This window comes from Acanthochromis polyacanthus, chromosome 8 (assembly GCF_021347895.1).
Source record: "Acanthochromis polyacanthus isolate Apoly-LR-REF ecotype Palm Island chromosome 8, KAUST_Apoly_ChrSc, whole genome shotgun sequence".
Lineage (NCBI taxonomy): Eukaryota > Metazoa > Chordata > Actinopteri > Pomacentridae > Acanthochromis > Acanthochromis polyacanthus.
Genome location: NC_067120.1, coordinates 23,087,979 through 23,104,793, shown reverse-complemented (window position 1 = coordinate 23,104,793; position 16,815 = coordinate 23,087,979). Strand labels below are relative to the sequence as shown.

The following is a 16,815-nucleotide window of genomic DNA, read 5'->3' as shown; positions in this document are numbered from 1 at the left end:
AATGGAACTTGATAAAGAAGTGCAAATCCAACGACTGCTGTGTGAGACAGAGCAAGCACAGATAGCCTTGCAGGCTTCAAAGTTGGGGTTAATAAGAGATGGGTTGCAAGAGGAAGGGAATTCCTCTTCTCTCTATTGTGGGTCCTCAGATGTAATGAGTAGTTTACGACTTTTGCCTAAATTCAATGAGAGGGATCCAGATGTGTTTTTTTGTTGTCCTGTTTGAGCGCATTGCAGAGGAAAGGAAGTGGTCAGATTCGGACCAAGTATTGCTGTTGTAATATGTGCTGTCAGGAAAAGCACAGGAGGCTTATGCATCGTTAGTCAGTGATAATTACCTCCAAGGAGGTTATGTGACACCCGGCGTTTGTGTGTCTCTGTCTGTTAGCAAGATAACTCAAAACCACCTGGGCAGATTCACATGAAATTTTGAGGGGATTTAGACTATGGTAAGAGGAAGAGCTGATTTAATTTTGGTGGCAATCCGGAAAGAATCCTGGATTCTGGATCACTTTGAATTTTTTAGTATGTTCAAGTATGTGGTCCAAAATATGACAAAAACATCATAGGTTAGTATGTCGTCCAACAAATTGGAGCAAGGTGTCCTGATAGCTCAACTGGTTAAGAAGGTGATTTGTAAACAGAACTGTGTCAGAGACACAGGTTCAATTCCAGTTCATGATCCTTTACTGCATGGGTTTCCTGCTTTCCTCTATCCTTGGCAGAGGTCTGCACTCTGAGTGCTTTTCTAGTTTAAATTATAAATCTGTAAACGCAGCTGTGTTAAAGGCTTACGAGTTAGTTCCTGAAGCGTATCGCCAGCGGTTTGACACTCTGAGCAATCTTATAATCTTAGAGCAGTTTAAAAACTCTTTGCCAGGTCAAGTGACCACCTATTTAACAGAACGCAAAGTTGGAACTGTCATGGAGGCTGCAGAACTGGTGGATGAGTATGTGCTCATACATAAGTCTCATCTTGGTGAGATGGTAAGGGAAACAACAGTACACACTGACAATGGCGATAGGTTGGCTGTTCATCCCGGAGGTCGCTCTGACGACCCTTCCCCTATCCTGCCTGTAGTTGTGTGTGTGGTCCTCTCCCTGCAGGTAGTTGAGGAGCAGGTGTGCCTGATAATCAGACATTGGCCACACCTGGGCCCGGTGTGCGTCAGGGCCTTTATAAAACCTTCCTGGTACTCATTCTGCCTCTCTCCTGAGATGGCCACTTGCTTTGTGTTGGTATGATTTGCTTTCTTGCACCGTTCAACACTGCATACACCATCTTTCCACTCATACACTCACCTACACTGCTGATTTTACTGATGATTCATCACATTGTTAGTTTTAAGTTAATCTTTTGCTATCTAATAAAGGTTTTGGCCATCATTTTTTTGTGTACATCTTCCCTTTGTTTGTCATGGCTGTGCAGCCGGTTTATGACATGCGCTCTGACCACAGCTATGAAATGTGCAAACCTAATGTCGGTGTTCCAAATAATGGCTTCCTCTTGTTCTTAGCGCCTTTATTGCCACTGCACCTTTAAGTGGCTGTAAAATCATTGCACAGTGGCTTGTTGTTTTCTGTTGAATTTCATAATGGGAGAGAACGCTCGGTGCTAGTCATAACTGATTGTAAATCTGATCTGTGGCTTGTGGAGGCTGTGGCTGTTAGGCGTTGCAACACTTAGGACTATCGGGCTTTTTAGGTCTATCAAATACATGGTTGACTGCAAAGGCTGCTGTTTTGTGATATACTGTGATAATGTGTCCAGTGTGTCTCCGAGTGAGATGCTGGTCACAATGAGTGTTTTATGTAGAAGACGTGATTGCCTGTTAAAACTCATTTGTCTTTCTCGATGCAGAGTTGGATACACGTCTGTGTCCGTTTCCTGCTGTTCATCACGCTTGGGGTGCATTCAAATACATTTGACGTCAGCCCAGTGACCGATGACATCTCCAAACTCTATACTTTGGTAAGCACGTCACTGCAATTTTAAACCACTAAACGATGAGAAACCACATGCACTGTGTATCAAATGCACATAAGATAGTATGTAAGTGATCTACAGCAGCATAGAATTGTGTCCCTGCTTTCTGCTGTTTGAGTATTAATTTTGTTTTTATATATATATATATATATATATATATAAATATATATATATATATAAATATAAAGATAAAATGGATGGGGCGGGATGGATCAGTGGGTAGAGTGGCTGTCTTGCAACTGGAAGGTTGCTGGTTCGATCCTCAGCCTGTCGAGCTCATGTCTAGGTGTCCCTGAGCAAGACACTGAACCCTTAATTGCTCCTGGTGGGTCGTGGTTGGCGCCTTGCATGGCAGCTTCCACCATCAGTGTGTGAATGTGATGTATCATGTATATAAATACAACCATTTATATACACTGCTGTTCAACAGTTTGGCATCACCCAGACAATTTCATGTCTTCCATGAAAACTCACATTTTTATTCATGTGCTAACACAAGGGTTTTCTAATCATCAATTAGCCTTTCAACACCATTAGTTAACACAATGTAGCATTAGAATACAGGAGTGATGGTTGCTGGAAATGTTCCTCTGTACCCCTATGTAGATATTCGATTAAAAATAAACCATTTCCAGCTAGAGTAGTAATTTACCACATTAACAATGTATAGACTGGATTTCCGATTCATTAGGACATTAATAAAGGACATTTCTTAGTGACCCCAAACTTTTGAACAGTAGTATATTTACACAGTATGAAAATAAAAGCACTCCTACAAGTACGTAACTGATGTAGAGCGTAATTTCAAGTGAGACGTGGTTACCAGTCTGGAATGGCAGACATATGGTTCTCTATTGTCACTTTCGCCCATATTTCACAATTGTCATTACTAAAGCAGCTGTGGAAATGGGTCAACAAGTGAATTGGCATTTTGTCAGAAAAGAGACAAAATGAAAAGGTATATAAACGTACTGGAAGCAAACCTGCAGCACTATAACTAACAGGTATTGCACGACTAAGTCTTAGTGTTTGTAGCTTTCTTTATTCAAAATTAAAGTCCTGCTGCTTGTTTTGATATGGATGTAATTTGCAGTTTAATGTTTCTCTTTACAGAAGCAAAACATTCCTAAAGATTACAAAATTCCTGTGCGCTACATTCCAAAACAAGAGGTATGTGAAATCCAGCATATTCACACATGCAACCTTTAGGTTTTCAGCAAAAACCTTTGAATTTTGAAATGACCTCCTTACTTCTCCCAAGACAAAGAAACCTAGTCACTGTGTTTTTTTTTGTTTGTTTGTTTTTTGGTAACACTATAATAAATAGGATTGGTGCACTGTAACACACAACATGCATTGCATTTAATGCCGTACCTCTTCTCTTACTTTTCCAGTGTGGGATGTGTTGGGTGAAATTAAATATCTACCCTTTGGAGGCGAGTTTACAAGATTTAGCACATAAGTTTGGAAACATTTCATCTAACAGAAACGACATTAGGATTTTCATCCTAATACTCCAAGACTTGCGACTCAGAATGGGTTCAGTGGTAAGTTCATTGTGATTCCATCACAGATCTACTGAATAGATGGAAACCAGACACCTCTTAACTGCGTCTCAATAAACCACTGTACTGAACATGTTTTTGTATATTCTCAAAAAACTTCTGTTGTTGCCACTTAGTATGTGTTTGTAATTTATGTTTAAAACTTTACTGTTTTACAGCCATGTCTTATGAACATCTGGTACAGCCACCAGGAATAGTCATTCAGATTTCAATAATTACTCATACCTTGCTGAGCTTTTATTAAACCAGCTACTCACAGATTTCTTTACTAACTTGCAGGTCATCTGTCAAAATGAAAGAAAATTTGCATTCTATGTGAACTGTGGTTTTGTCTACAGGAGCCGATCATGTTCGAGTTTGAGTGCCACTACAGGGAAGAGAGATGGCCCACAGAGCAATACTTTGACTTTGTTAAAGACTTTCTTACAGCTGCACAGAACAAAGAAGACTCGGATGACTGTGATCCTCCTCCTTGTCCCACCACACCATACACAGTAATAACAGAAGAATATTCAAAAGGTGAATTAAAATAAAGTATTTCATCTAGAATGTGTATGTGGCATGTTCAGGGTACCTGTTTAGAAGGACGGTGTGACTGTTGAAGTTTAGTAGACAGCTTGACATGTGAGATGTTAGTGATCTACAGCAGGTTTGTATCTGGTGGGCATCTTGATGTGGAACCATGACTATTGCACTGCCTGTCCAAAAAAAATCAAAAATGAAAGTTTGCACCTGGATTTAACTAAGCCTTCCATTGGATAATTACTGCAGTGATGAATATGTTTCAGCTGGCAACAACCTATTTAACCATAGTCGATGCAGTGAGAAGCTTCTCATTCCTTAAACAACAGTGTTGGAAGACGTATCTTGTCGTGGAAAAGATGTCAATCTGGGGGGGCCCCTGTATAGCTCAACAGGTTAAGCAGGTGAAGCATGTATAAGGGCTGGTCTCTGAAGCAGGGGCCCAGGTTCGATTCCCGCCTGTGGCCCTTTGCTGCATGTTCTTCTTCCCCATTTCCTGTCTCTGTCTCACTTTGCCTATCCAATAAAGCCAAGAAAAGGCTATAAAAATATTTTTAAAAAAAGATGTTAATCTGTCTCAGAAGGGTCAAAATAGTGGCTTGTGTAAAGCAAACAACTAAGAGTGCTGAAACTACTAAAATCGGGTTAAGAACCATCCACCGTATTACTAAAGCCTGGAAGGATAGTGGTGAACCATTATCTTTGACCAAAAAAAGTGTGGTTGAAACAAACTCTTAGATGATCGTAGGGAATCAACAGTAGAACTCATGGTTATGTTTGCTCGTGAAAGTAGGAGCATTTCCACACGCACAGTGCAAAGGGAACTCAAGGGATTGGGACTAACACCTGTGTAGCTCTAAGAAAACCCCTGATCAGTGAGGAAAAATAGAAAAAAAATCTGGACTCTGCAGCACTGAAGAAGGTCATGTGGTCTGAGTCCAGATTTATCCTGTTCCAAAGTGATGGACCCATCAGGGTAATGAGAGGCTGAAGAAGTGATGCATTCATCATGCCAAGGGCCTGCAAGCCTGTGGGTGTTATCAAAATCAAAAGGGGTTAGGGTTATCTCAGGTTGGTCAGGTTTGACAATGTTATGTTCCCAAAGAATGAGGTCAGCTGACTACCTAAACATACTGAATGACCAGGTCTTTCCATCAATGGAGTTATTCTTTCCTGATGGCACGGGCATATTCTGCTCTGACAATGCCAGGATTCATGGGCCTCACATTGTGAACGAGTGGATCAGGGAGCATGAGACATCATTTTCACACATAAATTTGCCTCCCTAGAGTCCAGACCTCAACCCCATTGAGAATCTTTGGGATGTGTTGGAGAAGACTTTGCACATTGGTCTGACTCTCCCATCATCAATATAAGATCTTGGTAGAAAATTAATGCAACTCTGGCCAGAAATAAATGCTGTGACATTGCAGAAGCTTACTGAAATGATGGCACAGGGGAGTCTTTAGCTTTAAGTGCCGTACTCAAAGCTAAAGGCAGTCCAGCAAAATATTACAGTGTGCAACTTTTTTTTTGGACGGGCAGTGTATTATAACCATTAGGCCACTGGTTGCGGGAAGATAAAACATTTCCTATGAATCAGTTCATTCATAGTTTAGGTCTCTATTGAGGTAAAATACCAAAAGGCAGCTGGTTCTAACTTGAGCATTTACATTTTGTTGTTGTTTTTCTGTTTTACATTAAAGTGGTGATTAAGCTTCGGACTGTTTGTTCAACAAAATTAGCAATTTACCATCTTGGGCTTTGAGAACTGCAAAGTTCTTTTTCCACAGCACTTTGAAAATAATTGATAACGAATCCAGTTTAGTCAGCTCTACTGTGCGTATGTGCACATTTATTGCTGTTTTCATGGGATTTGGGGTTTGAGCTGCTACCTCTATCAAAGGGCAACTGAGTCCAAAGCTCTTTCAGAATCAGCAGCTGAGTATTTCACAGAAAAGAAAAAAACATTTCACTGTCGCTTGGCAAGTCTTGCTTACTCTGCAGCACTTTTCCAGAGATTTCCATCTTTCATATAAAACCTGTCATTGGCAATTTATGCATACTTGTTTTTTTTTATCCTCACACAAAATTTTTGTCAAACAAATAGCAAACTACGTAGAAACATATTTTCTTTGAAGTCATAAATGATGTAAATCTTTTCCCTCACTGAGTCTTATGAATCCAGAAAGACAAAAAACAAGGATAGAATTCCAAGAGAAATGACACACAGCTGCAACTTCTGTCTATTTCAGAGAAAAAACTGTGACGCAAAAAGTTTGAGCTTACATATAATGGGTGTTATACTTTTTTAAAAAGGAAAAGTTATGACATCCCCACAATGATCTACATGCTGCACACTCATGTTCATCCCATCTGGTATGTTGGGCGAGAAGCAAAAGCACAGTGCAATAAAATCACAAGACTGGCGAAAGATCTGACAGTCCAGCCTTCTCTGGATGAAGCTGATGTTTTTGAGGCTGTAACATGAGAAGAGTGTAACACCAACCAAGTCTCCTAGCACCCAACATTTTTATTTGGAAATCCAACCGCACGTCTGGGGCTTGATAAGTGGAATGAGATAAAGTACCCATGTGATATCTGAGTGATGAAGCAGTTGTGGTTTTTTTTTTTCTTTTGTTTGTTTTATGGGGGCTAATCCAACTGCTGAGAGCACATCAATAACGCCTGTTACTGGTTTAAATACACAGATGAGGAAAACTGATTCCATTACTCATATTCATGAAAAGATTTCTCAGTGCCATTGAGTTTCAGTTTCAAAAATCAGATATATTTCAAATCTCATCCATGTCAGCAGAAATCTTAGATGACTGGAACAGCTGCTAGCCACACATCCTGTGTGTGATTTGTGAGGGTGTTGTTGAAGACGTAATCCCAGGAACATTTGTTCACTAGTTTTTCACATTAACAAAATCATGTATCAGTCACCATTTCCTCAAAAACAACTACTTTCATCTCAAGTGATTGACGTCAAAGCTTTTGAACTTTCCTTTATAATAAAAGCACTACTTCAGGTTACATGGCTGTTTTTACCCAAAAGTCATGTCCTCAAAGCGTTCTGCATCGCAATCAATGTTCTCTACTTTGCCACTGTAATTAGGGAGAAATCTCGTGGATATCTCAAAACCTCACCAAATAATTCCAGACTGTCTGCATTGCTCAATACTGCTCAAGATAAGTAAGAAAATGTGTGTTTTTATGATCCTGCTTAACCGTTACTTTAGGCACAGCGTTTCAGGCCTTTTATTGTAGTCAACATTAGTTGCAGGTGACAATGTAGGTCACTCTTCCCACACACATTTTCTGAAGCTGGTCTACAAATTATAACCAGCAACATTCCACTCACAAGCTCCCTTGTGCTCCTAAAACTACCGCTACCCTCTTTGGACTATTGTGAGCAGCCTCTATTTAGGACAGATCTCTTGTGGAGAAGCTTTTAATCCAGGAACCATTGTTTCCTCACAAGAACTTTGCAAGATAAAAACTGAAAATGGTCTCAGCGCTTAGACGGTCCATTGAGACAGAGGTGAGTCACAGGACTGAGGGAAGATGTCCCAAGGTAGCGCATGTGAAAAGGAAGAAAAGGGCCGAAACCAGATTGTATACGTGTTGATTACAGAGCAATCTCCCAATCTTCCCAAGCGCTTGGCTTTTCTTTGTAGGAGTGGTCGGATCAGGTCTTTTGTGTGTGTGCGTGTGTGTGTGTGTGTGTGTGTGTGTGTGTGTGTGTGTGTGTGTGTGTGTGTGTGTGTGTGTGTGTGTGTGTGTGTGTGTGTGTGTGTGTGTGTGTGTGTGTGTGTGTGTGTGTGGTGAGGTGAGGATAGAAAATGTGGTGTTGAGGTGACTTTTTAGCACCTGAAATTGTTTTTATTCCTCCACTCATTTTGTCTTGTCTCCTCATAATCCATTGCCAACTCTTCTCTCTCTCTCTCTCTCTCTTTTAATCGTTTTGTTTGTGTGTCTCCCCTAGAATCACCCACTCCCAGCAGTAAAGGCCCACAGTGTTCGACTGACTGCACAGCACGTAAGTTTGCAATTCTCAGTGTATCTGAGAAAAGTGTCAAGTTCAGTCGAAAAACCAGCCCAGCTGGTGTGTCAAATTGGCAACTTTTGCAGCTAGAGTATTTTACCACATTCCATAGCAAGTACGCCCATTTCCCCCACCCCAAGCTGCTGTCACTTAAGGGAAAATTCCACATAACATCTTTTGTCCCATGCCTTATCTTGTGTGCTGCCTTTTAGGCTTGTATCTACCTTGCTCTAAAGAAAATCCTTGCAGAGTTCTCCATCTTCAAAAGTTGGTTATCTGTTTTTGTTTGAGGGACTGGATGTGAGATGAAGAGAAAGTACATTTTAACTCTTAGTATAGAAAGAAAGACTATAATAATGTCAAAAGACTTGAATGAAAGTTGATAAACTTAGAGAAACCAAAATGTTGACTGGTTATAGTACCACGGCAGTAACACTGAAAGGACAAAAAATTCTTCACCTCAATCTGTAATGGATCGGGTGTCATATACACTACCGTTCAAAAGTTTAGGGTCACCGAGGCAATTTCATGTTTCCCAAGAAAAATCACACTTTTTTTCCTGTGCTAACATAATTGCACAAGGGTTTTCTAATCATCAATGAGCCTTTCAACACCATTAGCTAACACAATGTAGCATTAGAACACAGGAGTGATGGTTGCTGAAAATGGGCCTGTGCACCCCCATATTCCATTAAAAATCTGCCATTTCCAGCTAGAATAGTCATTTACTACATTAACAATGTCTAGACTGTATTTCTGATAAATTCAATGTTATATTCATTGAAAAAAAAATGCTTTTCTTTCAAAACTAAGCACATTTCTAAGTGACCCCAAACTTTTGAATGGTAATGCACTTGTTCAGGTTTTTGTTGTTGGTTTTTAATTTCCGCTGTCAGCTGGGAAAGACATAGACAGAATCACTTAAATATAACTGGTTAATAAAGTAACACTAGAATGAGGTTAAAATTGTAGTCACCCTAATATTTTTCAGATCAAATCCATTATTGACCAGGAGTTACAGATTTAACAATTATTTTAAAGGAATTTTGTGACTCTTTTTGTTTTTCATCTTAGATACAGAACCAAGATACCTTCCTGACGTGGTGGAGCGAAGCCTTCTCTCCTTACTGCTCATTCCACTCCTAGCCCTAGTATTCCTGCTTGTATGGAAGGTGAGCTTACCTTTGATCACTGACATGAAGCTATAAATCCTCCTGCATTGTTCCACAGAATTTATGACAGCTGGCAGCAGCCTTTCAGCCTGCAGTTAATGCTGTGCCGACTCTTGATTGTAGTTATAGTGGTGTGTATTGGCTTTGGAAATGAGGAATTTCTTGACCCAACACAGGTCAGATCACGGAGAAACGAGGAGGATCTTCCACAAAATCACGGAGAAGATGGACTCTTCACTGGAACAGAAGGGACTGCACCTCCACTAGATGCTGACATATCAGAAAAGTATGTTTTTTTGCTTGTTTTTTTCTTCTATTTATTCTTCTTATTATTATTGTTTGCTATTTTTTCAGTCACTACAAAACTTCAGTAGGAAAAAACTCAGCTTTCTTTACCTCACAGCTTGTTTCCGGTGAAAATTAGGTGTGTCAAGGAGCAATGAATACAGTCCAGAATTTCCCCAGTGCGGGATCAATAAAGTTTATCTTATCTTAGAAATGCTGTGTGAGTTTTGAAGGAAGCAGGAATTCAGAACACAGAAGGATGTCATCCTGTTGCTGCGTTACTTATGATTATTTTTTCTCCGCCAGCGAACAGCAGAGTTATGTGATGATCGGCGTACATTGTATGCTAGCACTATTACTCAAAAACGGATTACAATTTTGGATGAAATTTCCAGGGAAGGTCAGAAATAATACAAGGACCAACTGCTTAGATTTTGGCAGTGATGCGGCGTGTAGTCTGGATCCATGGATTTGTTAAAGATTTCTGTATCATTGCAAAATAGCGGCACGGCGTCACTGTAACTATGACTACAAGTGAACACTACGTCAGCTGCCTGCTGACGATTACATGATTACAGTGATGCAACAAATCAACCGCTGTAGACATATCGGGACTTATCCGCCAGAAATGAGACAACTGATATAATAATTGATTAAATTGTGGGGGTGTTTCTGAGTCCCATCAATTCCCACTACCCGCTACATATTTAGGTGACACGATTCGGTATCCGTAGACAACGTACATATGCATAACACATGCCTGTGCTTGGTGCAAAGTCATTTTGTTTGTGGATACATCTATATTAAATTGCCACAATCTATGGTGCTGTGATTTCTGCCACAGATTTTTTTCAAGATTTCATCCGTCGGAAATGATACAACAACTGAGCAGCCTTGGTGGAGTACTGCGCTCTCTGAGTGCTTTTCTTGTTTTGCTGTTCTGTCTTTTATAGGCCAACGCCATGACACAACATTAGCAACACCAAATCAGTGTTTTACTGCTTTAATAGGGGTCCAACAGAGGCTGATTTGTTCCCCAGTGGCTGGTAATCCATTAACTATATCCACTTATCTGTTGAGGGTCGTGGGGGGCCGATGCTTATCCCACCTGACATCAGGCGAAGGCGAACACAAAGAGAAGAACAACCATGTTTGCTCACACTCATACCTGCAGCCAATTTAGAATCACCAGTTAACCCAACATGTACAGTATGTCTGGGGATTGTGGGAGGAATCAGGAGGACCAGGAGAACACCCACACAGACACTATTGAACAAGCATTAGAAACAGAAAGGCCACAGTTGACCAGCAGGTTCAAACCCAGAATCTTCTTGCTGTGAGGCAACATTGCAAACCATGGCAGCACCATGTGACCTGCTGGGAACACAGCCTGGACAATAAGAAATGCAGTTAGACTTCATAGACACAATTTCTATGTATACAGATTCTCAATCCTTTGTACTCTACCAAGAAATGCGCTGGAGTTATGTGACGATCGTGAATATTTGTTTGTCCGTCTGTTATTCTACCTGTGTGCAACATTACTAAAAAACTGATTAATGGATTTGGATGAAGTTTTCAGGGAAGGTCAAACATGTCACAAGGACAGATTGATTAGATTTTGTGAGTGATGCAGCTTCTAGTCTGGATCAATGGATTTGTTAGAGATTTCTGTATCATTGTAAGATAGCAGTCACTGTGGCAACTATGGCAACAAGTGAACGCTACAGCACCTGCCTGCTAATGATCACATGATTGCGATCCTACTCCGAATCCACCGCTGTGGACGTATCCGTCCGACATTATGCAAGGAACAAGTGATTAAATTTTTGGGGTGTTTCTGAATCCCATCAATTCCCACTGCCAACTTCATATTTAGGTGATGCAATTCAATATCCGCCTGTTGCACCTATGATCAGTGCAAGACCATTTTGTTTGTGAGTAAATCTATATTAAATGGCCACATTCTGTAGTGCTGTGATTTCAAATCATCACTAACTAATAAACAAATGTTACATTTTAAAAAAAAGATATATTTCTGACAATGCCATATGGGGCAGTGAACAGCCTTGGCGAAGTACTGCGCTGTCTGATTGCTTTTTCAGTTTGTAGACTGCCGGAATACAGCAGAAGTCAAACAAAACCAAGCTTTACTTTTCATGTGTTATGCAAACCCACAAGTTAAACAACAGGCATAGAAACATGATTAGGGCTTACTGTTGGGGTCATATGGTTCGGCACCATCAGCAGCTAATAAGGGCTGTAAATAAAATACCAACATCCGCTTACAATTACACTGACAGACACAAATTTCCTGTCAGGCTTGAAGTTTTCTGTTCTATGTGAGAATGTTACATAAAGTTGAGGGTTTTTTAATATTATTTTTCCCAGGGAATGTGTACATTTATAAGTATTGTATGTTATGTCTGCAGCTGACAGTGGGCAAAATAATATGCTAATGCTGTTCCAAGAGAGATCTAATGTTCTCTGCAATTAGGTGGAAAAAATGTGAGCATGTATCAACATCGGCCAAGTTGAGTTCAGATATGTGGTATCAACAAAAACACATTGTCATCTTAACTGTGCTGACTGACCCTGAGGGTTTGAATTGCAATGCCGTGCTTATAAGACCATCTGCTTGTCAACCAGTGTTTGCTGATCAATTAGCTGTGTAGGAAATGAAAAGACCTTTTGATTGTGTTGGTTACAGTGTCATATTGCTTTCACATGATGTACATCAAACCACTTTGCAAATAGTTTACATAACATAAACTATAACATTTTAATCCAAAAATTGCATCATCTGATTAGGGAGTACCGCGGCCCTGTTCCAGAGCAGAACTGCTGAAGTACATACTCAGACAGTTTCAAATTGAGATCATTTAAATTTGGACCACGTGTGACTTTCTTGGTGCCAAATTACCAGAACCGAGAATTTATGTTGCTAATGTAGACGCTGTCTGACTAGATGCTAAACGTGGTGTCAGACTCTTGTTACGTGAAAGCAATTTCTGCTGTCACTGATGTTTTTCTGTTTAAGAATAGTTTTTAATGTTTTTCTTTCTGCTCAATCACAGAGACAAGCTGAGCGTCATTGAGACAGTGTAATGCTTCTATCCATCGATGTTCTTCAGTGTAACTGGTGAGATTTTTCGTATTTGAGTTGAATGGGGGCAACAACCAATCTGGAAAACCCAGAGATTCTTGTTTGAAATCTTGCCTTACACTAAACTCTAACCTCTCCTCGCTCCTCTCTCTCACAGGGCTCTACTTTTCTCTCCCATTGGTGTCCACACGTGACAAACAAACACGAGGCTGAATTCCATAGTGAGATCTCTGTTTTTGACTGCTCTCCAGATCCATGATGGCATATTAACGATTGCTGTGACCAAGATTCTTCTGGTTAAGTAATGCTTGATACTGTATGGATAAGCTTGCCTTTCTTAAAAGACTGCATTAACCCCATGCATTTGAAAAAAAGACTGAGATTTTAGCTGATAGAAAGACCCTCATCCACCCCTGCAACCCTCATCCATTCATCCATCCATTCATTGCAACCTGTTGCATCATCAACTCTTTGGGGGAAAATTTGCCTCTCTCTCATCATGTTGCTCCAGTCTGTCTACATCTTTGGGCCCTACCAGTTCATTTACAAAGAACAAAGCATTTACTGACTGATGCTGGTTATCTCTTGTATGAACTGAGGCATCAATTACTACCTCCAGTGGCCCTCATGTTAACCACATTCTCAACAGCTCCGCCATTTCTTCTTTGTCTGGGGTTTCCCAAAGATTAATAATGTTAAGCATTGTAATTCCAAGGTGTAGTCATGTTGTCTGGTTTAGATGTGTACCCATGGGGGTGTACGATGTATTTATTTATTGGTTTCAGCACTCAGATGCTGCTGTTCATACAGTACAACTGAAATGTTTCAAGCATTTAAGAGCACCTTTACTAGTGGGTCACATTTAAAGAACAATCTGTAAACTAACACATCATAAACTCAAAAACACATTCCTGACTTACTTACTTAGCACTTAGGTCCGCCTGTTCTGCGTAGATCATTGGGCCGCAAACTTTCTAAACAAGTGACATAATCCTGTAAGTTGTTGTTGACTTGGCCGGTTTAGAATGGATTACATGGAGAAAAAAAACACATATATACAAAATAAGCTGCTTCGACTAACTTACATTTAGATTATTGAAATCCACAGTGACATTCTGCTAAAGAGTATCAGGGATGACTTCTGTGGATCAAGATTGTTTTGTTTTTTTTATTATTTAAAGGTGATTTATGCAGAACGTGGGTGTCAGGCACATATAAGACTAGTGGGCCTCCGATAGTAAATGTTAGTTGAACATTGCCTTTATTTTTTACTTATCTCACCTTTATGTTTGCAAGGCAAAGAAAAACTGTTACAGGAGAGATTTTTGATGGCCATTTCCTTCATCAAAGGAAAATAAACTGAATCGCTAAAGGAGACACGGTTTGTAAAAAGAATTGAACAAACAAATATCATATAATATAATTTTATATTTAAATTTCTGTTGTTGACTGTTTATTCAATGACCAAATGTACTCACAAACCCATCCAGCTTAGACTGTTCACTCACAGGGTGTAATCTGTTCTTAATGAATTTGTCTTTGTCCAGTATTAGTGTTGTGCTTGCATAATAAAACTTTTCATAGACAATCTGACAAAGACAGTTAGTGCATTCATCAAGGTTGGATGGTTAAGAAATGCTGAAAGATGACACCGATGCTCATGAAATTTACAGACGATGCACCTTGGTTACCTCACAATCCACAATGCTCGCCACATGGGAATGCCATGCAAACCTAAACATCAACTTTGCCTTAAAGTTGCGTCATAACACACGTTAAAGGACGTGCAATGTCATCTCGTTCACATACTGAACTGTAGCACAATGGTGTGACTTTCAAAAAGTTTTTCCTTTTTTAAATAAAAATATGGTAAGTTACAGAGCTGTCTCTCCCAGTGTTTGAAATCCATGTGACGGGCCAGAAATCATTCACATATTTGAGGTCAGTAGGAAACAGTTGACATTGAGGTTGTTAAATGCACATGTATTTAGCTCTAGTAGTTGCCCTCAGGCCTATTCTAATGGGCTCCTCCCTGCACTCCTTTAACTTGTTGCTCTCTGAGACTGGATAAGTTACAAACTGGAAGTGCTCCCTTCCTCTGTAATTACAGGTCTTATCGGGGCTATGAAGAGAAAGGTGGCAGGGTTAACACTATCTAAAAAGGCAGTTGACTCCCACAAAGCCTGGCCCAAACAGTCTAACAAAGTAGACCATTATTGGATTTGGGGTATGAAGATGCTTATCAGTCTTAATGACAATCACTAAAGAGGTAGGAGTGTGAATAGGACACGCTGGCTGTGACCTTTCCCATCAGGCAACTAGCTGAACACGACAGAAGTGACAGGACAGAAACATCTGTTTCTGTGTCTGGTTGGAGTATTTCTATCATATTTGTGGTCTTATGTTGTATAATGTCCTTTTTTTTGGGTTTGTGCCTTGTTTGATTAGTGTGACTGACTCGTGTAAATGTCAAAGGCCTGTCTATATTTCTGTGTGGTAGCAGAAAGTGGGGAGATCATTACAGGGCAGTTTAGAATAATCTCACCTCAATAACCCAATAGACGCGATTCCTAGTCGCTCTCCTTTTTGAGTAAGAGTTTTTTTGGCTTGACTTGTGCCCAGTTTTGGTTTGGAACTCAGTTTTCTGGTAATGCAGTGCTTCGGTATGTGAAACTTATATCAAAACAAAGCTGCAGTGGTTGCAACATTTCTCTCCACATGTTACATTCTAGCCTTTGTAACCTTTAGGAAACAGTTCCTGTGTATTGGGGATTATATGTTGGGATATTTTTTTATAGAAGACAAGAGTATGTTGTGCAAAAATGAAACAAAAAAAACGTATACCACATTGGTGTTCATATAGTTCAGATCAACAGTACCTTTCAGCATCAATAGCTGGCATTCTTTGGTGTGGTGAAGTATTGTTTGTTGTGTTGAACTGCAAGACAACTTTATTCATTCAAAAATGCATTTTTGGGAACACTAATAATGGGGACGTATCACTTTTGCCATATTTCTATGGCAGTTTAGAGCTAATCTGTGTAAGTAAACCTTATTGGTGTCCATATGGTCCAGCACAACAGTACTTTTAGCAGGTATATCACAAATTAGTAATGTGGCAAAGTACTTTAATTTCCAAGCTTTTAAGCATTTATTTCCATTCAAAGATGCATTTTTGAACAATATTGAAAAATACTATCTATGGCAGTTTAGGCCTGAGACTTCTCTTTAGGTTGTGCTTCTCTACATGAAGACTATTATATGCAGTGCCCAGTATTGTGACAGAGTCACAGGTTAGCCACAAACTAACAAACAAGGTATACTATGTCAAAGATTGCTTTTTATACATAGTCTATAAATATAATGAGCTGCAACAGGTCTAAGCTGTGAACAAAACAAAAAAAATAACATGGTCTCCCATTTTCCTGTCTGTGCGAGAGCCAGAAGCAGTTGGTGTGTCGGATGCATGGAAGCCAGACAACAAGCATTTTCATGCATTAGTCGAGAGAATGACTGCCCTTAAATACTGTTCCTATGTGGGTTGTTAGGTCTCAGAATAAGCAGAGCTGCATTTTGAACAGTGCTTTCCGGCACGAGTGATCCAATCCATCCCACTCCGGTGGGTGAATCAAATGGCTCTAGGCAGGAAATAAGTCTGGGTGCCAAAAAGCAAATGTAATTACTGCCCGGTTGGTATTCTGGGTGAAAACTCTACTGTATTCTGTATTTTTGTATAAATGTAAACAAACATATATGAAATATGAATAAAGTACACGTATCCAACTGTTATTTATTGATTTTGTTTGCTTTTGTTCATGAATCCAAATGAAGCTTCTGTGCATAGTTTCTTAAAACTGGGCGTGTCAGCAGAAATGTGACCCAGAGGGATGCAACTTGGCTTCAGGTGGAATAGCTTAGCTGTGAATGATTATTGGCTTACACGGGGGAAAAGAAATTTACAAGTTTCAAACTGCATAGACATTTGAAGGCAAACCATTTCACATTCCTTCAAGAAAAAGCAGTATTTAGCTTTATTTGTTTGGTTGCTCATTTCTTGCACACAGTTATATATGTTTGCCACATGTCACTACTAGATCAAATTCAGTCATGAAAGTATTTAAAGCTGC

General features: G+C 39.8%; 1 protein-coding gene across 1 annotated transcript in view; it reads left to right on the top strand.

The window, feature by feature from the left end:
* The window catches only part of kitlga (kit ligand a), a 41,185-nt gene extending 24,708 nt beyond the window's left edge, over positions 1-16,477 (top strand). Inside the window, exons 2-10 of the mRNA XM_051952638.1 lie at positions 1,862-1,972; positions 3,101-3,157; positions 3,382-3,534; positions 3,891-4,071; positions 8,066-8,119; positions 9,200-9,297; positions 9,474-9,583; positions 12,660-12,724; positions 12,846-16,477. Coding sequence (XP_051808598.1) covers positions 1,862-1,972; positions 3,101-3,157; positions 3,382-3,534; positions 3,891-4,071; positions 8,066-8,119; positions 9,200-9,297; positions 9,474-9,583; positions 12,660-12,690 — 795 coding nt within the window. The 3' untranslated portion in view covers positions 12,691-12,724; positions 12,846-16,477. The remainder of the gene's footprint in view (positions 1-1,861; positions 1,973-3,100; positions 3,158-3,381; positions 3,535-3,890; positions 4,072-8,065; positions 8,120-9,199; positions 9,298-9,473; positions 9,584-12,659; positions 12,725-12,845) is intronic.
* The last annotated feature ends 338 nt before the right edge of the window (positions 16,478-16,815 follow it).